The sequence below is a fragment of the Leuciscus leuciscus genome (assembly GCF_965113295.1).
Source record: "Leuciscus leuciscus genome assembly, chromosome: 23".
Taxonomy (NCBI): domain Eukaryota; kingdom Metazoa; phylum Chordata; class Actinopteri; order Cypriniformes; family Leuciscidae; genus Leuciscus; species Leuciscus leuciscus.
This window is the reverse complement of record NC_138747.1, coordinates 6,868,758-6,895,875: the sequence shown is the minus strand read 5'-3', so window position 1 is coordinate 6,895,875 and position 27,118 is coordinate 6,868,758. Positions and strand designations below refer to the sequence as shown.

Below are 27,118 nucleotides of genomic sequence, written 5' to 3'. Positions count from 1 at the left end.
TCCATGAACCTTTCCACTTTATAGTGGAAAAAAGTTCTTTAGATTATTCAAATGTTCTTCCAACTAAGAAAAAAAAGAGGTTCTTTTAAGAACTTTTCACTGAAAGGTTCTCTGGGAAAACCTGCTTTTGGATTCTTAATTTTTAAGAGGCCATATTATGCATTTTATAATGTTGATATTGTTTTAAGAGGTGCTGCAAAATATATATAATAATAAAATGTTTTTTTGAACATTCAAGCATACTATTCTACTAGACCCTACTAGAATAGTATGCTTGAATGTTCAAAAAAACATTTTATTTTTCATATATGTTTTCCCCCACTTATTTTGCAGCACCTCTCTTCCTTGTCTGTCAGTAACGCTCTGTTTAGTTCCTGTCTCTATGAAGCCCCCTCTTTTCGGAAAGCGCAATTTGCTCTGACTGGTTAGCTGGACTAGTGTGTGATTGCTTCAAGCATGTTTTGGAAATGTCACGCCCCTTACCATAACAGCAAGTTTCAACAAACTACAAACGCAAATCAAACAGGCCTTGCCCTGCCTTTTTTTTACGAATGCCTTGACCAGGAATTATTTAAATGAGGAAAATTGTGACGTACGTTTCTGGAAGAAAACATAATACTACAATCAAGGCGTTTGAGAGAGTTCAGAAACAGTGCTTATTGATAAAGAGTATAACTCCCTTTATAGTGGACTTTGTGCTTTGTAACTTTGCAGATCTTTTTAATGCTCAAACAGTAACATTACACACTAAAGAAATTGAAAATGTAAAAAAAAGCATAAAAGGTCCTCTTCAGAGAGTGTACTGTATGCCAACAAGTCTCATTTGTGTCTATTTTTATGAATATTTAGCTATTTTATTACAAACACCTGAGATAAAGTTGACTGCACGACAGCAAAAACGTCATACATTTAAAAAAAAAAGTCCTTTGGGATAAGATAGTAAGAGAAAGAATGAAAGAAACCAGTGTGTTGGAAGGTCTACACTAAGGAAGGTCACAAGGAAAAGTGTTGTTCATTAGTCGAGTCTGTAAAAGCTCCTCTTTCAATGGCATTTATTTTCGTCAAATACCAGGCTGTCATTGTGGACAGGAGGCCGTTAACACTAGCAACCACATCAGTTTTGCCCCTCGTAATGATTACTGCCAATTTGTGAATGTGTGTGAGCTGTGCAGTTTCTGTCAGATCAGTAGGTCCCTTAGGATTTTTGAGTCACATAGTTAAATCCTTTGGCATAATTGTGTAAAAGTGTGTGTGTGTGTGTGTGTGTGTGTGTGTGTGTGTGTGTAAGAGAAGAACTGTGATAGATGGACTAGGTTTGGTGAGAACAGGTTTGTATGTTTGTATGCATGTGAAGGTCAGATCTTTCCTGACTAACACTCACTTGCCCAGCCAAGGAAATGTGTGTGTATGAGTGTGTGACGGTCGGTGACGCAAGCTCGCTGCAGATGCGATGACTGGAGTTCGGCCTGACAGAAGGCCTGTGCACACACTCTGGAGGACACCTCAAAAACTCCACGGAAACGACCTTTGGATTCCTCATTTGAATTCCTCACCTCTCCAGGCGAGCGAGGAGGATCACAGCGCTGTAAACAGTGACTACTCATTTCAGTTTTAGCAGGCAGTGCACATGAATCTAAGTGCATGACATTTTTTTGTAAATTAAAACTAGCAGGAAAGTGTTATGAAAGGACCTTAGTCATTGCATACATATTTCATTTGACACAAACGAAAACAAGGGTGAGAATAGACAGTCCGTTAAGTAGGATGTGCTTATGTGTATCTTGGTGTCACTCGTTATCCCAGCAAGACAAAATAGGTCAAAAAATTTTGTTATATGCATAACCTTTTTTTTTTTTAAGAAGTCTGTTATGCTCACCTATGCTGCATGTTCAAAATGACAGTTAAAACAATAATATTGTTAAATATTATTACAATTAAAAATTTTTTTTTTCTATTTTAATATATTTTAAAATGTGATTTATTCCTGTAATGGTAAAGCTGAATTTTCCTCAGTCATTACTCCAGTCTCCAGTGTCACATGATCCTTCAGAAATTATTCCAATATGCTGATTTGATGCTCAAGAAACATTTCATATTATTATTAATGTTGAAAACAGTTGATATTTTTGTGTAAACCTTGATAAACAAAATTTAGTTTTTTTTTTTGATGAATGGAAGGAATAGAAATCTTTTGTAACCTTACACTGTAAAAAGTGATCAGTTGACTTAACTTAAAAAAGTGAGGAAACCCATTGCCTTAAAATGATTAAGTTAAGTGAACTGATCACTTTTTACAATGTTTTTACTGTCACTTAAGATCAATTTAATACATCCTTGCTGAATAAAAAAAATCTTAATCTCACCCTAAAATGTTTAATGGTATATGCTGTAAAAAGAAATGTAATCAAATTAGATGCTGAAATTCGCTTCTTTTCATCCAAGCAAATTAGTCGAAATGATGCTGTAACGGTTAGATATTCAAGTCAGAGGGCCCTATCTTGCACCCAGCGCAATTGACTTTGTACATAGGCATGTATCATTCCTATTTTGCACCCGCGCACAGCGGACTTTTCCCTCCACAGACGCACGTCAGTTAAATAAGAAATACACTTGTGCTCCCGGGGGCGGTTCAGCGCAAAGAGGAGGCGTGTTCCGGCGCAAACGTTCCCTCATGCTATTTTGCAGGTTTAGAAAACAATTGCGCCACTAACCAGGAAAAAATTGTTTAAAGTCAGTGGCGCGTTGCGCATGTTATTCATATGCCATTTTAAGGGCGCATGCTTTTAAGGGCACATGCCATAATCAATGTAGCGTGTGCACAAAGCGCATACACTTTGATTCTTTCACACAGAAGCAGCCGTTTTCATTTTTTCAAATCATACATTATTACGATAGATAGATAGATAGATAGATAGATCATTTATTATAAAAGCATACATCTAGCTTACACATTTACCCAAATGATCATACGGCTGTTTAACCGAAGTTAATTTGGGTGTGTTTCTCCATCCCCAACGTCATTTCTCTGTGTTTTACGGCCCTGACGAGAACGTCGGTCTCCTCCGCTGTGAACCGCTCCTGGCGCGCACCTGGCAAATCCGCCGTTATAATAGGAATCCGCTATAGAACAAGCGCGTCTGCTCTTAAAGGGAATGTGAGATGTCGCTCTGATTGGTTTATTTCACGTTACGCCCAAACCACACCTATGAATAATGAAGCTACTTCAGACCAACCCATTTTAGATTTGCGTCGGGCGCAAGAGTCATTTATCCCGCCGGTATAATAGCAACAGCGCCCAAGACCCGCCCACAAAGTTACTTGCGTTTTGCGCTTGATACTTTCGTTTCAGATCGTTAAAATAGGGCCCAGAGACTGCAACACATGTTTAACAGTTGTTTGGTTCTGATATGTGAATGATAGCAATGCAGATACAATATGGAAATCTGTGAAAGTGGCTATTTTCTTCTTTTCCTGTCTTGCTATTTGGAAATACCACGATTTGTACACTGTATTTTAAGTCACTTTGGTTAATGTGCCCCATTCATTCTACACCCAGACATGCCCTCATCCAGACTAGACATGGAGGGGTGGGTGGGTGGGGAGAAAACTGTTGAGAGGAAGTAACTCACAGTTTGTTCAGACAAGTGTTGGCATGCCTTTCAATCGCTGACTCACACTTTTGCTCATGTGAAACATCACACACACACACACACACACACACACACGGATCCTAAGCCAATCAGTACAAGAGTCAAGCACCATCACCTCCAATGTAGCTCGACCTCTCGAGATAACTTTGTTTTAGCGCTGTTGACCAGCTCTCAGCTCTTAATGTACCTGGTACCATTCACCTCATTGAGATTGCAACGTCTCCACTTAATAAAATTCACGGTCCATTGAACATCCTTGGCTTTATAGAGTCGCTCTATTGTCTTAAATCAAGCTGAATTTCCGGGCAGGGTACAGGCCGTCCATGAGAAGTCTCTCAGTCTTTGTCGTTTAAAGCTTCTTTGAGAGATGCCATGATTTTGGTCTTAATGACGGGCAGAATAACAAGATTAGTAGCTTTAGGGATGAGGTAGAGAGGGAGAGGATTTCCCCTCTAAATTGGCCTGTGATAGTCGGAGCACAAGGTTCCGGATCTAAATAGCAGCTCAGTCACACATCACAACACATTTAAAAGAAAGGGCATTGATAACACCCCAAAATAAACACCACCTCCCTGTCCTGGTGTTGTCCAGTAATGTGATTTATGCACTTAACTTTAAGCCATTTAAAGAACATACTGCAGTAAGCACTCTTTTACTGTAATAGCATGGAAATGTAATGCATTAGGTTAATAAGAGAACTGCTGTGCATTTGCAAATGCACAAGGGGAATGTTAAATGGGTCAATATTTATTATGAATGGCCACTTGAAGCCATACAATGATTGTATTACAATTAATTGGTGTTGGCCTGAAACCACTTTAAACATAGTAAAATCATTGTATCACACAGCATTGATTGTGTTTATAAAACCACAGCAATAGCTATATGATTTTTAAAATGGATTCAGTGGATAAATGCATGGGCGTCAGAAGCAAAAAAAAAAAAAAAATGTGGGTGGGTCCTCCCCCAGAAAAATGTTACTGGAGTAAATGCCATTTCCTGTATTCTGGTGCCTTTTAATTAAACAAGTAAATTAAACTCTGCTTCGTCTTGCCTCCACGTTGTGCATTAAATTGTTTAATGCACAGCTATCCATGGATTATCCCGCTTATACCATGGTCATTTGCCAGCATTGACAACTTAAACCTGTTTGTCTTGATGTTTGCAGCACAAAATTTGACTGGAAGGGGTAAAACTGGTGGTTATTTTTGTCAGTTACGGCTCGTTGAGAAATATAATGTAGCGATTTTGTAGCAAAGCTATTTTATTACTTAAAGTTGCAAGTTTCTGTGCTTCTGTTTCTGTGTGCACAGCACGATCTCTGCCCTCTGTGTGCGAGTGACGTATGTGTGTGCGCGCTTCAATGAAAACAGTGCATTAATATAGAACGGTGATTAAACTGACTTGGAACTACCTGGACTCTGAATGAACCAAGTGGAATGGATTTGAGGAGTATAGCAGCGTGTAAGTCAAGGCTTTAGTTTAAATGTGGAATGGAGTTTATTTTATTAGGGTATTCCTCAAGTGGAATGGATTTGACTGACGGCGCTCTGAAAAGTGAACAGACATATGCACTGAATTAGAGACGGTAAAAGTGAGTGGGTCCAATATCATTGGTCTTAAAAAGCGAGTGGGTCTTGTTCCACCCATATACAGTACAATGGTTCCAACACCCATGGATAAATGTATCAGTATTAATAATTACAATAAACAATTCTTGCATAAAATAAGCTAGTTCCTTAGCCTAATTGACTCATCCAATTGAAAGTTAGTGCCAGAATCAATATTAGACTGACTGGCCTTGAAAAATAGAGGTTGCCAGTCTTAAAACAATAGTTTGAATTTAGAATGTAAAAATGTTGTTTTTTGTATTATTTACATAGAATTATAGTATTTATAATTTTTATTTTTTCCTTATTATTTTTTATTTTTTCCTTATTATTTTTTATTTTTACAGTTTTCATTTTAATATTTGTTAAAGTTTTGAGTAATTTTGTTATGTGCATTTGTCATTTTTATGATTTTTTTTGTTGTTTTTATGATTTTTTATAATATCCAACCCTCATTTTTATCTGACATAAACTTATAATATATCAAATCAAATATAATATAATTTTGATTTATGGAATAAATCAAATAAAAAAAGATACAGATGGAAATGAAAAGCTCTGTGACTGTACTCTGTGACACAACTTCTAACAGTGGGAAAAAAAAATCGAAAAATGGTATAAATCTTTATATTTATTGCTGTAACATTCCATTATCAATGAGGTAAAATGACAGTCCTTATTGTCTTTTTTTATTATTTTTAAGGAAATGTGAATTCACAAGAAGTTATCAAGTTTGGAAGAAAGTTAACTGTGATCCATTTTATAATTATTTTTTTGTGTTTGCCTTTCTTCTTTGATTTGTTTGACAGGGAGTGGTATGTAAACGGAAACTACCTGGTCGTCATTGTATCATGCAGTGTCATCTTGCCGCTAGCTTTAATGAAGCAGCTCGGTAAGTTTTCTCAAACTTTTAATTCTAATGTCTGATTGCACACAGCCCTTGTTCTGCTCACAACTTCCTATCTGCACAACCACATAATGTTAAATGCTTATATTCATGTTTTATTGAATTGTAAAAGTATTGAATCTTAATAAAGGGTTAGATGTGATCTGGTCAGACTGCTCATAGAAGTGTTGTGGGTAATTGCTGTATATGATCACTGGCTCTCCTCCATCATCACACTGTGTGTTTCAGGGTACCTGGGCTACACCAGCGGTTTCTCTCTCAGTTGTATGGTCTTCTTCCTTATTTCGGTATGTTTGCTGACCTTGTCAATTTTTTTTTTACCTAAAAAGAAAAATTGTTTTTTTGCTTCTCATCTCCTCCCTCTATGACTTTCATGTTTTGATTTGGACTTTTTTTAATCATTATTAAAAAAATTATCTGGGCATTTTGCATCATACAACAGTTAGTTATGGTCTTTGATATTATTATAAGATATAATATTATAATTTATATATTATAATTTATATTTTATAATTTATATATTATTATAAATAATTTTATTTATATAATATAATATAAATTTATTAATTTGGGTTATTTTTATATTTTAATTTTAAATAATTTTTTTTTTAATTTTGATATGTGCTTTTGTCATTTGTATTAGTTTTTTGGTTTTGAAAAATGTCAATTTAGTTAGCTTTCATTTATTTTTATTTCAATTTCATTTTTATTGATTTAAGTACTTCAGCTTAGCTTTTTCAACTTGACGTAACTTTATTTTATGTTGGTTAGTTACCAAGGCAACATTTCTAATTTTTGTTTAAGTTTAAGCTTTTCTAATGTAATGTAATTTATTTAATTAAAATGTTTTTATTATTTATTATTATGATTTTTATTTATTTATGGAAATTATTTTCTTTTATTATTTCAATGAACAAAAACAAATTTGAATAGTTTTAGATTTATTTTTAGTTAACGACAACAACACTGCCTTGAATTTGATTTGTCGAGTAGCGTTCTGAAAGTCCTGATACACAATCCAACAAAACTGACTTTTCACTGCCTCCGGTGTCATTCACTTCCAGTTATTTTTAGCTGTACAAAAACAGCTTGTTATGCTGCTTGATATTTCAAACTGATATGTCTTACTATTATTATTTTAATATTAATTATAAACTATGAAGGTAATATGATGCCATAAAGAATCGCATGCGCAGGGTAAGATTTGTGAAAGTATACATAACATTGCAAGCGTAGAAAAAAAGCGTAAAAGCTCATTTTACTGTTATTCGTATAAGTGCAATTCATGTGTTATGAAACTGCAGTTTCATGCTAACACAAAATAAATATGATCTGTATTCTTCTGACTTCCATTTTTGCGCGCTTACACTTTTGGCACGCTTTTTTTTCTCACAAATACGGCCAAAAGCATTTTCAAGCGAAAACAACAGAGTCAGGAACTGTAAAACAGATTGATCGCGCAAATGTCTAAATGAGCTTGAAATTCAGTATGAATGTCACTATGTCAGTCAACCTTAGTCAGCCTAATGGTGCACAGCTGATTAAGCAACCTTTATTTATTTATTTATTTATTTATTTATTTAACATGTAAGTGCACATTAAAAGTACCATTTCGGCAACGAGAACGATGCTGAGCCAAATGAAGATAAAGATGTGTTCAGGCTACTGGCGTCTTTATTGAACCAATCAGATAAGAGTAAAACAAGCTCATTTGATTGGCTACATGATGAAGGTGGACCCGCCCTCCTCTTCGCGCTTGCAAAACTCAGTGAGTGAGAGAATCGTGCCAAAGCTAAAAGAAAGACGCAACTGTACAAATCAGGTTATTTCAGGAACTTTTTTGCCCCATGTACACAACAAGTCATTTAGACATTTGCAACAGTTTATTTTTTTACACAAAGGTTGCTTTTACGCGATCAATCTGTTTTGTAGTTCCTGACTCTGTTGTTTTCACTTGCAAATTGCTGTTCACAGGCTTGCAGTGCTTTTGGCCGTATTTGTGCAAAAAAAACTTGCCAAAAGTGTAAGCACGGAAAAATGGAAGACAGAAGAATACAGATCATATTTATTTTGCGTAGCATGAAGCTGCAGTTTCACAATATATGAATTACACTTAAGAATAACAGTAAAATGCTGCAAACATTTTTCTTACACTTGAAAGGCGATTTACGAATATTCTCTTGCACATGCACATTTTATTAACGCTTGCAATCTTATGTACACGATTACAAATCCTACCCTGCGCATGCGATTCATTATGGCATCATATTACCTTCATAATAAACACACTGGTTTGTAGCACAAACAGTTTTACCCTTTACTGTACTTTGATATTCTTCTTATTTCCCTATAGCGGCTAATGAATCGTAAGTCTTGCACATTCACAGAAAACAGCTTACTTCTGTGTTGAAAAAATAAGGTGGATAAGTCAGCTTTTTTGTTCGCTCCAGACAGACTCTCAGTCTGTGTTTTAGATGTTACATCGATACGTCAGTAGGCAAAAAGTCTTTCTCAAGTCATTAAATAATTCATTCCGTCCATTCGAATCGATTCGTTCAATACACTGATTCATTTGTAACTCCACTATTATGTGTTGCTCGGAGACACACTATGTTTCATTCTATTTAGCTTTGTTTGGAACTGTTTTCATTGGCAGATAAAAAAAAAAAGACTTTATCTGGCAATAGTGTGTCTGAAATATAAGTTACTCAGTATTTACTATTAACACCATGTGCAAGGAAATGATGGGTGTAATTTTCATTTTTGGGTGAACTATCCCTTTAAATCTGTTTCATTCAGATGCCATGTGCTGCTTAGTATTCTCATCATGAAGCAGTACTCTGCTATTTTGACATTTCTTCTTGAATAATGTGCTGAGAGCATGAAAATTTATATTTAATCTTGATACAGTTCCAATTAGCAGTTTAAATCTTATAGTAAGCTGGGGGATTTTATGATGTGCTCATCTTTTCCACCAGAAGAATGAGTGTGTGATGTTGTGTGAGAGTGTTTAGTATTTTTAGAGTGGGGTTGTGTTCAGTGCACCTCACTGACCTAGTTTCGGAGGGGAGCTTTAATCTGTGCACACGGCTCTCTCTCTCTGTCCTCATGCTAGTGTGAGCATGTGGCATTGGCTGTGCCACATCTTCACACTGGATTCATGAAACCGTCTGGTCTTTACACCCTGGTCCTGTCTGAATACGATAACATTGCCTCTCTCTTGTTCACTCGATTCATCATCCCTGCTGTGATCCTGGAACAAGCACCAAATGACATAATCGCGCCAGAACCACCCCAATATTCTCTCGCTCTCATCCGACTGGTCATGTGACACAGATGAATAACATTAAAGTATAAAGCAGTGTACCTTTCAGGATTAAAGGGGTCATATCATGAGAAACCATGCGAAACCAAGCTAAAATGTAATAGAACAATATCATTTATGAATTTGTAACTTGTAAATGTCATTTTCAGAACTCAAAAACACCATATTTTGAAACTAAGCAGTAAACACGATTCATCCTTGGATTTCTGGCATCGGAAAAACAAATAAATCAGCCAATGACAACCCACATTTACATGTCAACATGTTTTAAGTCTGAACCCTGTAAAGCCTGATAATTTTTTTTAATGAAGCAGTTTATTGAAACCTTTAGACAAAATTACAACAAAAAATTGCATATGTATGATATTTGATACATCAGGCGTTTATGGCTTATATAGTATGATATAGGTCAATATGGAGCTCATACTTGGGGAGGGAAAAAAACTAAATTTTATTCAGAGCCCCAAACTGAGCACAAATGTGCAATTTGGTGCAGTGACTGATTTTTATATGTCCAAAAAAATAAGATGCAATTTAAATATCAATGAGATCAATGTCAATGAGATCTTTATTACAGTATAGATGCTTTCATAAAATGCATTTAAATATCAGTTGTCACTTTATATCTCCCAATAATGTCTTTGATACTCTAAAATGATTTTTCTAAAAACGTTTACGTTCACTTTATAAAAATCAGATTTCACAGCAAAAAGACACGTGAGCCACGACCTGAAAAGGGACATTTTTAAAATTATACTAAAAGCCCCTATACTTGCTATAAAAGCATGCAAATGCAATCCATAGCTGAACAAAATGCCCTGGTTAATTATAAGGGACAGAAAGCGGGTTTGAAATGGTCATGAAAAACGTTATGACTTATGATAAGTGGACTTATAAGTGGAAAAATGATTAAAAGATATGAACCCTTAAAAAAACACACTGTGAGATTAGCGCAACCTATGCAAGACTTGTTTAGTTACTGAATCTCTTGTCTCCCTCCAGGTGATCTATAAGAAGTTCCAGGTGAAATGTCCTTTTGAGGACTTTACCCATAACATGACGATGGTGGGCTTTAACACAAGTATCGTGTCTGACCACAAAGGAGTGGAGATGACCCCTGAGGCTGACCCTGCCTGCACCCCTCACCTCTTTAACATGAACTCGCAGGTATGTCATTGCGTAACTTACAATACCAATGTACTGAAATCATGCTGTGACATTCATTCAAATCATGATGAGTCATGTGACATAAGACTTTAAGCGAAATCAAATGACACACACTGTAGTTCCCAATAATCCGTTGCACGACTTGTATATATGTGGGCTTATATACGCATCAGTCTGGATTTTCAGCTTATGTTATGATAATATATGATATTATGTACTGTAGTATGTCATGATAATATATTCACATTTCTAAAGCACAGGAAGTTTGGAACCTTTGACGGGCTGTGGTTTTAAAGATTATTGCTGAGTGGTTTGCTAAATTGGGAAGAAATGGAAAGAACTGGCATTTTACTACCTCTCTTTTGCTCTGTAATTGCAGGAAAAATGAAACCTTCCCATTTGAAAATTCTGTCAATGTAGTCTTAGCTCAGTACAGGCTTTGTAAGACGTTAACCAAACAGGTCCATATTTATTCCAGTCTGTGGCCTATGGTCCTTTATTATTCATATCTCGAGCATTGATGCATCTCCTGCACATACATAAGTGTCAACTCGCACATCACCGTGTGCAGTTTTCCCACACATGTCCTTTACTGTCAGAGTGTTAGGTGTAAAAGTCTGTAGTCAGGAGTGTTAAGTTCAGTCTTTCTCGGTGTGCACAGGACCAGCATTTTTAATGAGTCCAGGCCTGAGCTCTGTCCAAGTCTGACATAATCACAGCTACAATTAGCTCCCTGAAATGCGCTACAGTGTTTAATGGGCTTTAAATTGTGGACTTTGGGTTTTATGGTTGCTGCTGATGTATCCATGGTGACGTGACGTGGTCTGGTTTGTGTTTTACATTTTTTTAGACGGCCTACACTGTTCCCATCCTGGCATTTGCGTTCGTGTGCCACCCCGAGGTGCTGCCAATTTACACGGAGCTGCGCAAGTAGGTGGCAAGATCTTTCAAAGTTCTGGAATCATAGATGAGTCACAGTGTGCATATGGAGGCTATTGCGCTGTGCACCACTACCCATCTTCTCTGTTCGGAGAGCTGTGGTTTACCAGTCTGGAATTAGCATATTTAAACAGACATTACAGGAATATTATGGGTTCAGTACAAGTTAAGCCCAAGCGACAACACTAGTGGCATACTTTTTTCCATCATTTTCTTATAAAAAAGCTAAAATCTGGATTACAGTGAGGCACTTAGTGAAAAGGGCCAATCTGTAAACATTAAAATACTGAAATCAAGAAATTATTTTCTTGTGGTAATCAACATTATGCCACAGTATTCCTTCAAGTACATACAAGTACTTATTTGTTCAACATTCTATTATAAATAGACATCAAAGTGGTAGAAATAGACCATTAGTATGAATATTTATGCCTTACGACCACTTCAGAGATTGAGAGTGAAATGTGTCTGAAGTGTGTGTTGACTGTATATACTTTATGAACTGATATTTTGAGTTGGAATGTCATTATATTTTTCTGATTTCAGCCCCACAAAGACAAAGATGCAACACGTCTCCAACATCTCCATTGCGGTCATGTACATCATGTACCTCCTGGCTGCTCTGTTTGGATATCTGACCTTCATCGGTGAGGCCTATTACCATCATTTCCTTTACTCAAGATAGTAGAAACTGAGTACTAAAGAGTGAAAATGTGTACCGCAATGACAAAAAGAAGTGACAATAAAAATATTAATCATATTGTAGTGGCAATTGGGGACATATTAAGTTTGGTCACATTCACCATTGCTCATCAAAATTTCACAGACAAAACAAAGCTTGACTAGATGTGACAGAATACGTTGAATGATATGGAAATGATGACTGCAATTGAGCACGTTTTCTATTGTAGATCTTCAGCTTTGCTTTTTGCAAAGTTACAAATCTCTGCCAACACAGGTCACTTGCCAAACCAAGAGGCTTGCTATTGGTTGGTGCTGGGAATTTGTGTTTAAGTTCACCAAACTGGAACAAGATCATCAGGCTTATCACTGCATCAGGCAATTCTTCATTGCACTGATTCCCAATGAAATGACTGAAATTCCCATTTCACTCATGAAATTTCATAGAGCAAAGGTAAATGTGCATTGGAGGCGTGATTATATGCCTTGATTTAGCTGTGAGGCCATTGCTAAGGCCTAAGCTATAGCATCAGTGAGTGTTATACAGAGTTTACCTGTAATGTAATAAACAGAACGATATCGTCCGTTGGTGTGGATGCTAATATAGTTGTCGTTATAGTTATCTTTAATGGTTATCGTTCTTGGTATGAAGGGCCTTTATTCTGTTGACAGAGTTAGATGTAGCAGAAATGAAGGGAACAGAATGCATTGGACTATTTATTACCAGACAGAGTATCTTAAATTGTTTAAAAATAGCCATCACATGTCCTATGTGAACGTCCTCTAAGAATAACAATAGAAATGCAGATATTGTGCCAATAAAGAGGCATTAAGCGTCTATCTGTTTCCAAGTCTCCAAAAGTTAGATAACAGAAGCCGCTGTCGATTGTATTGTAGATAACATTCAGAGATGGATGTGCTAGGATGGCTAATACAGAATGAATCAAACATCTAGGGGTAGAGGTGAAGAGCAAGGCAAAATTGTCATATGTTACAGAGCATGAAGCAGCAGGGATGGGTAGTTGCCGCAATTATTAAAGGTCATTTGGTCATCCAGGACGGTTCCCTACCTTTTTACACATCAGGAGACAACAGTGTGACTCAGATAAGATGGAGAGAGTGGAGGAGGTTTTTTTTTGTTTCGTTAAGACCTGTCAAGATGGATGTGCTGAGTGGTCATTCAAGTTGAGATGTCAGAGTCTGGGTGAGATCAGTGTGACTGCAGTGGTAAAGAGGAAAGAGCGTATTTTCTTATTTAAGGCACAACATATTCACCCTCATGTTCCAGAGCTTTTGAAGTACAAGAGAAGATTGAGACCTGCTCATCTACAGGATCAGAAAGTGCATGTGCTGATGTCACAGATCTAATCATCTGATTCAATAAATCTTGTGTTGGATGCATGGTCATGTTGGTAAAGTGTTAGCACTCCATCTAGTGGCCATTGTGCATTAATGAAAACTTTTACCAATGTGAGCTGGGAAAGAGTAATGCAGTGGTTCTCAAACTGTGGTCAGAAGGTCTGAGAGTTGATTTAGTGATTAAAAAAAGTATATGCAAAACCATTAAAAAATGTAGGGTTGTTATGATTTTTTTGTGTGAAAAAAGTCTCATACTCACCAAGGCTGCATTTTTTTCAATCAAAAATACAGTAATATTGTGTAATATATTACAATTTAAAATAACTGTTTTAATATATTTTATAATCTAATGTATTCCTATGATGATAAAGCTGAATTTTCAGCATCATTACCTACCCCAGTCTTCAGTGTCACATGATTGCTGCCCAAACATTTCAATATTTTTGTGGAAACTGTAATACTTTTTTCCCCCTTGATTCTTTGATAAACAGAATTTATTTAAAAATATATTTTTACAATGTCAAAGTCTTTTGATCAATTTAATGTATCCTTGCTGAATATACTATTATTATATAAATTAAGTATTAATTTCTGTGAAAAAAAAAAATGCTTTCTGACATACTGAAAATATATAAAATAATTTTAGATGGCTAAAATCCCTAGTCATACTAACAACTAATTACTCAACAAATAATGAATTAACTCATTGTATTAACATTCATTTGTGATTAAATGTTTCTGTTCCAACTTCTTAGCTGCAAATATTTGGCTCATTTAGGTTCAATACCTAACAGTAGCAGTCTATTTAATCTCAGTATTTATTAAAGGAATAGTTCACTTCAAAATGAAAATTCTGTCATCATTTACTCACCCTCAAGTTGTTTCAAACCTGGATGAATTTCTTTCTTCTGCTGAACACAAAGGAAGATATTATGAAGAATGTCAGTAACCAGACAGCTGATGGGCCTCAATGACCATAGTACTTAAACAACTGTCTGGTTACTGACATTCTTCATAATATCTTCCTTTGTGTTCAGCAGAAGAAGGAAATTCATACAGGTTTGAAACAACTTGAGGCTGAGTAAATGATGACAGAATTTTCATTTTGAAGTTTTTTAGTTTTTAGCCCACAAAGTTTGTTTTACTTTTGAAATGGACCGCCACCTGAAAAAGTTTGAGAACTACTGATCTAAAGCAGTGAGGAATGCAACATAATTTGCATTATTGTTGAATAAACCTTTTACGTTTAAATACAAATGATTTTATCTGTGTGTAGATAAGGTGGAAGCCGAGCTGTTGCACACCTACAGTCGAATTGACCCGTATGACACACTCATCCTGTGCGTTCGTCTAGCTGTGCTGACTGCCGTCACACTCACTGTACCCATCGTGCTGTTTCCTGTGAGTATTACACACTTACACACACACACAGACTTCACCATTTTAAATAAACTTCATCTTATCCAGTTACAACTTAGTTGAGGTGTCAGGATTGGATGACAGGCAGTATTTCAGTATCTGTTTTCAATGCTTTGTTATTTCATGTCTTTTCTCAGGTAAGGAGAGCAATTCAGCAGCTGTTCTTCGCAAATAAAACCTTCTGGTGGCCACGTCACATTGCCATAGCTGTCTGCCTCCTCACCCTCATCAACTTACTGGTCATCTTCGCCCCAAACATCCTGGGCATCTTCGGGATCATCGGTAGGTTTGGTGCTCTCGGCACTTGAGTGATGTTGGATTCTCGATGGATTCTTCCGTTCTTTTGAAGTTCCATTAGTGTGAAAAGAGCAGCGTACTGGTCCATGGCAACCTCAAGGACCTCACATTCGCTTTTATCAGCACATGCATTAAAGTTTCAGACTATAATACTGTACGCACAGTGCCAGTCGTGCATAAATCCCCACCAGCATTATTAATCGCCTTTGGAATGTGTATATAATTATCAACAAAGTCCCATTATGCTTTCCCTTTATTACAATACATGATAGTTTCTCCTGATCTCATACTTAACTCGTTAACACCAATTGTTTCTCCACTTCATGTGAGTTTTACCTACCTCAGAGAAGAATGGACACTATTGTTCTCTAAGGGCCCGACCACCCTATAACCTGAGAAATCTCCTTAAATGACTAAGACTTATGTAACTTGAACTGCTTTAACTAAAGATTTTTTGACCCAGTTATGACTTATTCCTGAGGGATGAATCATGTTAGTGAAGGTTTAGGTTTACATTTAGTAAGTAAGTGTCTACATGTGTTTATTTGTTCCACAGGTGCCACGTCCGCGCCGTGCCTCATCTTTATATTTCCTGCTGTGTTTTACATCCGCATTGTTCCCGAGGAAGATGAACCCATGCGCTCACCGCCGAAAATCATTGTAAGTACTTGCAGACATACTGTATTCGGTTTCCTCCCATTCATCCATAGTGGGATCTGGTTTCTTGCCTCTCTTAGGAATGTAGATGCTTTGAAACCTTTCACACTTTTAGACTGAGATTCTCTGAAAACGAATCATTCTAAGTGCTTTGTAAATCCCTCGGGTAAATCTTTGGTGTGACCCAAACTATTGAAAACTAGCAAACTAGTTCACCTCAAGTTACAGCAAACTGCAGGAATCTGGAGAAGTTCCTGGAGAAATTCTAAGAAATGTCCAGGTTATTTTATGTCCAGCCTTTTTTAGGGCCATTAAGAATTATATATATTTTTTGCATTGTGAGATTGTTTTTCATGACAATCAAGCACATTTCCCCCCTCAATTCTCATTGTTGTGTTTTTTTGTTTTATTTAAAATTGCGTTGAAATTTGCAGTGAAAGTATGCACATTTTTTATTTGTAATGAGTCAATGCTCGTCCCTGTGATTTCTTGCTCCGCACATAAAGAAGAGAGAAACATTTCTGATAAACTTTTAAATACATCATTAACAACTTTGTTAAGTTCGGGTCCGTAAAGAAGAATTTTTGTAAATGCGGTTGTCAATACCTGCATTTTCAGGAGTTAAAGGGATAGTTCACTTTGAAATAAAATTTTGGTATGTTTTAGCTTACCTCAAGGGCATCCAAGATGTAGGTGTCTTTTTTTCCGCAGTAGTTTCAATTTTGATATTTTAAGGTCAAACCGTTCTTGTCTGTCAGTCAAATAATGCAGGTCTATGGTCACCACCTCAAAGAGCAAGCACTGAGTCCAAATGAAAACAATTCCACATCGTCCAAATGAAACAATTCCCCATCGTAAGTACACATTGATGGCCTAAGACACGAAACGAGCGGTTTGTGTGAGAAAACGAACAGTATTTATATCGTTGACCATAGACCTGCATTATATGACTGACAGACAAGAACGGTTTGACCTAAAAATATCAAAATTGAAACTACTGTGGAAAAAAAGACACCTACATCTTGGATGCCCTTGAGGTAAGCTAAAACATACCAAAATTTTATTTCAAAGTGTACTATCCCTTTAATTCGGTTGTAGAATACGATTGTCACTCCCGTAAATGATTGAACTGTGTCTGTACAGAACAGGATTAAGCCCTTAAAGGTGAATGACTACTGAATAGCCGCAGTGTGTTCGTGGCCAATGTGTTTAATTAAAAAAAACATAAAAGTGGCACTATACAATACAATACAAAAGAAAATTTTTCTTTTATTTATGTATAATTATTTTAGACATTTCTTCAGAATATGCACCCAATCAAATTTTTCATTAGCATATTTCGATTACATCACAGTGTTAATAATCTTGCCTCTCTTCTTTTTTTATAGGCTGCTTGCTTCGCCATTTTAGGAGTCTTATTTATGATAATGAGCCTGAGCTTCATCATCATCGATTGGACGTCAGGGAACAGCAAAGGAAACAGTGGTCATTAGACCACATCCTCTAATGGTTTATGCTTTTTCATTTTATTTTCGGGTCAGTAGTTGGGGAGGATGCAGAATCTCTCACTAGATCAGTCAGTGATCAGTCACTAGATTCCTAGCTTTAGTTGCATTCAATCAATGCATTATTTGGCCTTGTGACCTGCATGTGCTGTAAATGGGGTGTTGACCCATCTCAGGCCGGCATTAATTCCATTTAAAGTCATGAAAGGGCATTGAAATATTAATTGTAAAGCTTGATATGTGGGGAGAAGATCAAACTAGAAAATCAAAAGCCCATAATAGTCAGTATGTGCCATAGTAACAGCACATGCAGTATGCAGGGTTTGCAAACAAAAGGGATTTTGCATTCTAACCAAACGGACTCATCAGCTGGTCCAACCTCCCATCCATCCCTCAATATCATGACCTTTCACCTTTACCCCTCAGCCACATTCACAAGAGATTAGAATCACAGTAAGTGCTCAGTTCTGATGGGAGGAATGGTAGTTATTAAATTGTTTATTTGATCATATCTTATGTTAGATATAGCAATACTCTGTGCAATAGCTGTGCGATATCTGACACTGAAGGCTGTTGAGAGGCAACACACGACCTCGTCCAGAATCCAGACTTGATTAGTCTATTACACAATTTCAAATTTATGCAAATTGTACGTATAGAACAGATGTACATGTCACATTTTTATATGGATTTATAATGTTTATCCTTTCTACAATATTTAGAGATAAATCTATTAGCAGGTATATGAGCATACATATATATATGATATAAAAAAATAGAAGAGTATTCCAATTCATCTGGTCCTCTCAATGATATCTATCACATCCCTTTACAATATTTAACTGTTCAGCTTAAATGCCATCTTTAAAAGATTCAGATCTAAATAATTATGGTGAAAGGCACGTTTCGAATATTTTAATAAATACTGCTGGTTGCAATGGGAAAGCACAAATTGGAAAGCACAGTTAATCGTAGGGTCAGTTTGTAATGGTCTCATGAGTCCTACTGACAGACTGATTTTGAAAGACTCTCTGGATTTATAAGCAGAGAAAACCAAAAAAGAAAAAGAAAAAAAAACATTCACAGGGTCTTCTCCTTGATTGGAGAAACAAATATTGTGCAATGGTGCACATAAACGTTTTAGTTCCAGGGCAAATGGCGTACGTGTGGGTAAATGTTGCTCAGTGGAAAGCTGATCGTATTCAAATTTTGCTTCTAGTTATTCTATTAACCGAACCGGACGGATGATTTTGGAGATCGGTTCCCGGTCAAAGGGTCATTTGGCGATTATTGAAACCTTAAAGTGTAGCACTTTCATTTGAAGCACAACTTCCGCTCAATCTCTTGACCTAGTGACCCAGTTACGACTTATGACATAATCATAGATTAATAATATATTTTGTAGACAGATATATGGACAAAGCATATGTACTACTAACTGTAAATTGTTTGAAGGAAAAAAAACAAACAAGTAATGTGTGGATGTTTAACATGGTACATCATGAATATTTTAATCTTTGTAATTGAAACTCGTCATCCTAAAATACTATAAATCAAGCACTTACTGGCCCATAATGATCTAAGTGGTAACACTGTGGTGTTTTATTGTGTGTGAACGTGTGCGTTCTCTCCTCTTTATGCTTACGGAGAAAGAATATTTCAGTCAGTGAATGTACTGTAATGGACTGTCTAAATGAGATGTGCATTTAAATTGTGGTACTTTTTAATTAATTTTGTCTGTTTAATTAATGTTTAATGGATAGGCCAGCCACACATATAAATAAATCATCATATCTGTGAACCAGTATCAGCATAATTACATATCTTGATATCTTCTTTCAGTGTTAAAATGTCTCTGGTGCTGCATTAAGGGCCTGTCTGACAGCAAAGGCACTGTAATATATTCCAAATTACAATCTGTACTTCCTTTTCCAGGCTGTAAAAAAAACAAAAAAACAAAAACATCCTTGTTTATCATGGCCACATGCTTCATTTCCCTCTTTGTGGTGTTTTGGATATACAAAGAGAAATTAGTGATTTACTGATTAAATATGTGTATGATTTCTGAAGTGCATCAGTGAAATAACCCATTGAGATCATGGTTAATTTTTTGGGTAAAGAAGCCTTTATTTGTGTGTTTTGGTGATGGTGACATGTTGTCTGTAGTGGTTTAATGCCTCACACACCAATGTGGTTTCTCAAGCACAAAAGTGTCCCATTGTTTTAGCAGTGTATGTTAATGTGTGTATGTTAAACATGCCTGAGAACTAAATGTGCCAGTTGTTAAAGAATTGCCAGTATCTGTCCTTATCTAATGGCTCAAAATGATTCCTAATTGCTGAAGATGAGATTGAAACAAAGGATCATTTCACTCAAAAATCATATATATATAAATATATATAGAGAGAGAGAATTTCTTCTGAATTTGGAGTGAAATTTCATAGAGAGTGTAACATTAATTTCATGATGATGCTGAGTATTTGACTCCTCTCTGATGTATCCACTTCATAAATGATTGATTTAATGATGAAGGTAGTTAACCAGTTAGATCTTATTAACTTACTATTATATAGCACAAAGTAGAATTTTTTAGCATCGATGATGAATCATGCATACGTACTTTTCCCTTTAGAAGTACAATCCGTGATTGCTGCAACTATAACATTAGCAGCGGTGCAGCAGAAACTGCCCTGACCAACAAGATCCCCCATAATGCTGTGCTTCCATCCCCAGACTTTCACACGCACCGCTTTTGTAGCTTCCGAGCTGACTCCTGGGCTGACAGCAGCACTTTTTAAGCACCTGCAGATTGTATGATCTCCAAATCTGCAATGATTCACAAAGTAGCAGAAGGGGGAAGCATTTAATTGTCTTTTTAGCAGTTGTGTACTTGTGTCCAGTCAGCGTGATGTTTCCCTTGTGATGTAATGAAAGTGTCATCTGTTTGTAACAGTTTATATGAATTCATTACTTACATGGCAGCATTTATAAATAATGTACATAAATGTAAACCCTTTATATTATAAGCACATCTATAGTTTATATATTGTAAATAGTCAGATGATGTTTAGTCGATGATTAAAACGTAATAATTTTTAAAAATGCTTTTTAAAAAGCCAGTTTATGTCTTTATTTTCTTTATTCTCAGTATCGAGTACATTGCTGGCATTTAATGTACTGTAAACAATGTTAAAATAAAAAAAAGAATAAATAATATTCATTCTTTCTTGGTTCAGTCTTCACAGGTGTATTTCTTATTCATGTGAGTGTTTATATGATGTCTCTGTGGCTCATTGAACGTGTACAATATGAATAAATGCTCTTTCGCTTAGCAGATCTATATCTAAAACAACCTACATACACTAATTAAAGGTTGAGTCACAGTTCTCTGAAAGCAGATCTGACATCTCAAGTTCCTGGGATCAAACCTGCTGATTTTTTTTTCTTCCACCGCCACTCTCTTGTCTCTTTTCCTTCTTGCTGATTGTCCTCTTAAGTCTAAAGCTGTTGATGTCAAAACAGAATCTTGCCTTGAAGCAGCAGTTTCCTGAAAACGTTCACACGATGTGTTTCCTCTCATGTGAGAAAATGGGCAGTACATTTGGTTAAAAAATGTGTTCCTTCCAATCCGACACATAGAATTCCAAAAAGATACTCAGTTTTAATGTATAATGTAGGCCTAATCACCTCAATATCTCAATAATTATTCCAATTTTGTTTCCAAAAGCTGTTTACCTAAATGTGCAACCTGAATCCATAAAGACACCAAGAAGATTTAATTTGGTACTTTTCCCACAAGGAAATGATGCAATTGTACTTGTTTACATGCTGAAGTTTAGCCGTAAGACAAGCTAGGAGAAGCTAACATTAGCTTGGAGGAGAAACGAACAGTTTCAGCAATCAAATAATCAATCGATCAATAATATACTTGAATTAACGGTTTAATTAAAGAAATGACATAGGAAACTTTGATAATTCGATGTTGGGCTGGTGTACAGTATACTCAGTATAGTGTGAATTTATATAATTTCAGACACATGAGGGCGGTATGAAACACAGAGACAGCACTATCTCTCTGTCGTGATGCTGTTTGCTTTAGCCAAACGATGGAAACACACTCCATATGGAAAAATCAGTGCGAGCATTTACTTTGAAAAGGTTTCATCTCCTGCCTAAGCACAAATCATACAGAACACATACTGCAATCAGTGCGTCAATATTGACATAGTCTCAACAAAAGAGATTTCTTACAGAGGCTCTAAAGAATGTCAATTGTTATTGAACGGCAAACAAGAGAAAGCCAGCTACTATAGCCTACCCATCACACAGGCACTTTTGTCAAAAGAAATAGTTACTCGTAAATAATAATTTTGCTTATTTATTTAAAATTTGCACATTTGGCAGATGCCTTTATCCAAGCAACTTAGCATATACTTTATCAGTTCATTTATTCCCTGAATCAAACCCCAGCTTTGGCATTGCTAGCGCCATGCTCTACTGCTTGAGCTAAATAAATAAACAAACAAATACAATTATTATTTACATTTACGCTTTTGGCAGATGCTACTAACCTAACTTTGCATAAATTTGATTAGTTCATGCATTAAATAAATAAATACCACATTTAAAAACAAAGTTTAAAATAATGAAAAATCATTTCAGTTTTGGTTTGGTTAATATATTTCTGACTTTCTGACGGATTTAAAATCCACACCATTGAATGAAATATGAATAGGCTATTCAATGTTTTTTCAAGTTATTCAAGTTAATTTGAATGTAAATATTTTCTGTTAACTGGCCTCTGTAAAAAAAAAATTCAAAGCTGTTATTGTTATTGTTGTATATTTTACAAGAAAATGCTATTTCAGTCTTTATACTTCTTAAACCTTAATTCACTGTGTTATTTCACAATTAAAAGGATAGTTCTCCCAAAAATGAAAATTCTGTCATTAATTACTCACTCTCATGTCGTTCCAAACCCCTAAGACTTTCGTTCATCTTCACAACACAAATGAAGATCTTTGTGATGAAATCTGAGAGCTTTCTATCCCTCCATTGATGCAACTACCACTTTGACGCTTCAAAAAGTTCACAAAGAGATCATAAAACTAATCGAGTGGTTTATTTAAAATTTTCTGAAGAGACACAATCACTTTATATGATGAACAGATTGAATTTACGCTTTTATTCACATATAAAGCATTCCTCAACTTACACATCAGATCTGGTAAACGGAAGCTCAAGCATGTTTGCTTGATGTGTGAAAACCAGTGAGGATCATTCTCGTGTTACACAGCACGTTTGAGCTTCTGCAAGAACCAATGAGGTTCATTCTCATGTTACGCAGCACGTTTGAGCTTCTGCAGGAACCAATGAGGTTCATTCTCGTGTTACGCAGCACGTTTGAGCTTCTGTAAGAACCAATGAGGTTCATTCTCGTGTTACGCAGCACGTTTGAGCTTCTGCAAGAACCAATGAGGTTCATTCTCATGTTACGCAGCACGTTTGAGCTTCTGCAGGAGCCAATGAGGTTCATTCGCGTGTTACGCAGCACGTTTGAGCTTCTGCAAGAACCAATGAGGTTCATTCTCATGTTACGCAGCACGTTTGAGCTTCTGCAGGAGCCAATGAGGTTCATTCGCGTGTTACGCAGCACGTTTGAGCTTCTGTAAGAACCAATGAGGTTCATTCTCGTGTTACGCAGCACGTTTGAGCTTCTGCAAGAACCAATGAGGTTCATTCTCATGTTACGCAGCACGTTTGAGCTTCTGCAGGAGCCAATGAGGTTCATTCGCGTGTTACACAGCACGTTTGAGCTTCTGCAAGAACCAATGAGGTTCATTCTCATGTTACGCAGCACGTTTGAGCTTCTGCAGGAGCCAATGAGGTTCATTCGCGTGTTACGCAGCACGTTTGAGCTTCTGCAAGAACCAATGAGGTTCATTCTCGTGTTACGCAGCACGTTTGAGCTTCTGCAAGAACCAATGAGATTCATTCTCATGTTACGCAGCACGTTTGAGCTTCTGCACAATGAGGTTTGTTCTCGCGCATCAGCAGATTTGGTTCAGCTTCTGTTTATGTTTGCTGATCAATGTTTATATAAAAGCCTGTCCGTTCATCATATAAGTGATCAAGTCTCTTCAGAAAATGTGGACTAAACCGCTCAGTTCATACGAGTTAGTTTTACAATCTCTTTATGGACCTTTTTTAGCATCAAAGTGGAAGTTTTCGTAGCTGTCAATGGAAAGACAGAAAGCTCTCAGATTTCATCAAATAGATCTTCATTTGTGTTCAGAAGATGAACGAAAGTCTGACAGGTTTGTAGCGACATGAGGGTGAATAATTAATGACAGAATTTTCATTTTTGGGTGAACTATCCTTTTAATTGTGAAATTTACTAGCTGATTTTTCAGTGGACTGCGGGAAAACTACATTTCCCATGAGCATCCGCGGTGGGCGTATCCGCGAGGGGCTGGCTGGCAATGCGCGAGGAACCCAACAGTTCTAAACTGTCTTCTGCTGTGTGGCAGAGAGCAACTTCTCAGCAGACTGGGGTGTGGCGGCTTTGAAAACACTGAAAGAAATCAGAGACCGTTCAACGTTAGCTGTCTAACGGCGCATATTATTCAAAACCATCGGCGATCACTGAAAGGACTAACCGAGGAAAACACCGGGATTTTTGCATTTTCTGATTCATTCAGTTTCGCCGAGTTGTCTCATCGATCGGCTTGCTTTTTTTATACATGAGCACAAGGGGTTGATCTCAACTTTCTCTGCTAACTTTTTTTTTTTTTGGATATGTGGATATAAGTTTTTTTTCCCTCCCTATTCGCGTGATGTAAAACTCCAGCGTCTGGCTAACGTTACTTGGTTTCTCCTGGGAGCCTTAAACGTCAACAATTTCCAGGTGGTGTTCTGATCTCAGTCAAATAACGTTATATCCATTTAAATCTTTCTCCCAACCCCCCCCAGACGTCTTTTGAAAGATTATTCGGGCGCATAAAAACATCAGTTTTAGATCTACTAGTGTCTTAAGGACATTTCCTTTCCCTGGCAGTTTTTTTTTTTTCAAAGCCAAAAGAGGAAGTTAGCACGGAAGACTATTTAAAAAAAAAACATACAGTCGCTTTAAAAGGGTAATACCTTTTATTTTTTTCTCATAAATCTATACTCATAAATCTGTAGCCCTGAAGCGCGCATTCGGAACCATGGGCTGTACCGTGAGCCAGGAAGATAAAGCCGCGGCCGAGCGATCCAAAATGATTGACAGGAATCTGCGCGAGGACGGCGAGAAAGCCGCCAAAGAAGTGAAGCTGCTGCTGTTGGGTGAGTGACGGATCACAGATAACGGTCAGCGACTCGTTGCTGTAACACATATCAAATGTTTAAGCACTTTGCCATATTAGTAAGTGGCAATGAGATTCAAGAACTTATTTTAAACGTGTTTGAGACAGAAAAGGGAGATATTCTTGCAGAGTTTGAGGGCAGGTTTCTAGGTAATGTGTGTGTGTGTGTCAAGTTTCCACCTCAGGTGTGGCCTGCAAGAAACTGTCAACGGATTTGAAGAAAACGTAAACTACGATAGAGCCAGCGTTTACGTGTTTGGCCATTTAAATGTTACATGCTTTTATATTTCTTGTATTTAAGTTATTTATTTTTATAATTTTTTTTACCGAAATTATTACCTGATGCATGTGCAAAATTTGAGGCAAACTTGTCATTTGAAAAGCTTAGTTACCCAAGAAACCGTGTGATGAACATCGTGAAGAAATTCGTTTTTTTGACACTCAACAAAAAAAATTGGCATTATTTCCTCACAAAATTACTCTACCAGTTCAAAGTGTATACACACACACCTACTCTTTTTGTAGTTATGATTATTTATTTCCCAAACTTTAGAGTAATAGTAAAAGGCATCAAAACAATTTACTCACCCTAGGTATATATCAATTTCTTATTTCAGCCAAACAAAATCAGAGATATATAAAAAATATCCTGGCTCTTCTAAGGTTTATAATGGGAGTGAATGGTAACTTGGATTTTGAAGCCCTAAAAAGCATAATCATAAATGTAATCCATACGGTTCCAGGGGGGTAAATAAAGGCCTTTGAAGCAAAGCAATGCGTTTTCGTAAGAAAAATATCCATATTTATAGATTACAGGATACGTTTTAATATAAATCAGATTGTGTTTGACTGAAAAAAGAAAGTCATATACACCTAGGATAGCTTGAGAGTGAGTAAATCACGGTATAGTTTTCATATTTGGGTGAACTAACCCTTTAAATGTCACAAATGTTTCAATATCTGACTCAAATCATCCATTCTAAGGACGAAATTTAGATCAAAAAGTTGTAAAAGACCCTGAGAAACAAATTCTCTGTGTTTTCCACATTTCTTTGACTGGTAGTGTATGTATGAAACTTTCTCAATCACAGAAAAACAGAAGTACGTCAAAGATTTGGAAACTGGTTATTTCAGTGTGACTTGAGGGGAGAGGTTGAGGGAATGTTTTGACAGTGCCTGTGATCACTCTCAACATCCCTTGTGGTGCAGCATGGCCACACACACTCACACTCAGCATGCACTTTGGCCTGGTCCGAACTGTGTTTTGACAGAAATGCAGGAATTCTGTGGGGGGATGTTTTTTGGAAGACTTCAAGCCCAAACAGAAGCCTGGAACATGCACCCTGAACCAAAGAAAGTGTTGAAAGTACATTTTTGGCAGGGGTTGTGTATTGTACTGCTTTGCGTGTTTGCTAAGGACTCTTGCTGGGAAATGAAATGCTTGGTGTGGAGCTTTTTATTGTGCATTCTAAAGCCTTTTGAATTTTACTTTATGAACTCAGAAAATTGCTTTGGCATACCACTGCGTTGACTTAAGAAATATATGCGAGGGAGACAACGTTGTGAACAGCAGTCATTTTGTATGTTTTCTTCTCTCTCACATTTCATATGTCAAACAAAACCTGTTAGTTATCTTTCATGAGGGTGTTTGTCCCTTAAACAACAGCAAGTTGGATTTCAAGCAGCGTCCAAAATTAACTCTTTGGGTGAATTTAAAAAGTATGAAATACGAATATTTCTTACAGGCATTAAGCTTGCCAGTTGTCTGAATCATTTTAGTGTATTTTTATCCCATACATTTTTGTTATTCCTTTCATATGTTTGATAAACACGTCCAGCATCATATACAAGATAAGCCATTTTCCATGCCAGTCTCAAAAACCCGAATACTCATTTTGATTTTGCTCCTTATTTGTTTTGTTTTGTTTTGTTTTGTATCTTTATGTGAGAAATATTCCACAAATGTGCTATGGAGAATCTTTAGGTATCATAGAAATGAATGATGGTAACATTCCCGCTGAGTTTTTCCAATCCAACTTTTAATTTGAGTAATAAATTTAGACCCTAATTTTAAGCTTTCTATTCTAGTGAGTCAGTTTTCTTGTCAGTCTGCAGGACACCTACTCAGTTAAGTAACCAGGAACAATCCTAATAATGTTTCCCTTGTCAGTTGCTACATTTAATTGTAGTTCTCAGTGGGCTGTGTTTTAATAGCAGATCTGGAGAGTAAACACTAGGTTAGGGATTTGAGTCACT

The 27,118-nt window shown here is 36.5% G+C and overlaps 2 protein-coding genes across 3 annotated transcripts in view; both read left to right on the top strand.

Annotated features, from left to right (window-relative positions):
- Positions 1-20,747, top strand: part of slc38a3a (solute carrier family 38 member 3a) — a 59,970-nt gene extending 39,223 nt beyond the window's left edge. For both annotated transcript variants that reach the window (XM_082155480.1, XM_082155481.1), the window contains 9 exons: positions 6,070-6,152; positions 6,396-6,454; positions 10,495-10,659; positions 11,510-11,589; positions 12,145-12,245; positions 14,915-15,039; positions 15,195-15,339; positions 15,911-16,014; positions 17,400-20,747. In XM_082155480.1, coding sequence (XP_082011606.1) covers positions 6,070-6,152; positions 6,396-6,454; positions 10,495-10,659; positions 11,510-11,589; positions 12,145-12,245; positions 14,915-15,039; positions 15,195-15,339; positions 15,911-16,014; positions 17,400-17,504 — 967 coding nt within the window. In that variant the 3' untranslated portion in view covers positions 17,505-20,747. The remainder of the gene's footprint in view (positions 1-6,069; positions 6,153-6,395; positions 6,455-10,494; positions 10,660-11,509; positions 11,590-12,144; positions 12,246-14,914; positions 15,040-15,194; positions 15,340-15,910; positions 16,015-17,399) is intronic.
- Positions 20,748-24,023: 3,276 nt separating this feature from the next.
- The window catches only part of gnai2a (guanine nucleotide binding protein (G protein), alpha inhibiting activity polypeptide 2a), a 64,250-nt gene continuing 61,155 nt past the window's right edge, over positions 24,024-27,118 (top strand). The window contains exon 1 of the mRNA XM_082155497.1: positions 24,024-24,842. Coding sequence (XP_082011623.1) covers positions 24,725-24,842 — 118 coding nt within the window. The 5' untranslated portion in view covers positions 24,024-24,724. The remainder of the gene's footprint in view (positions 24,843-27,118) is intronic.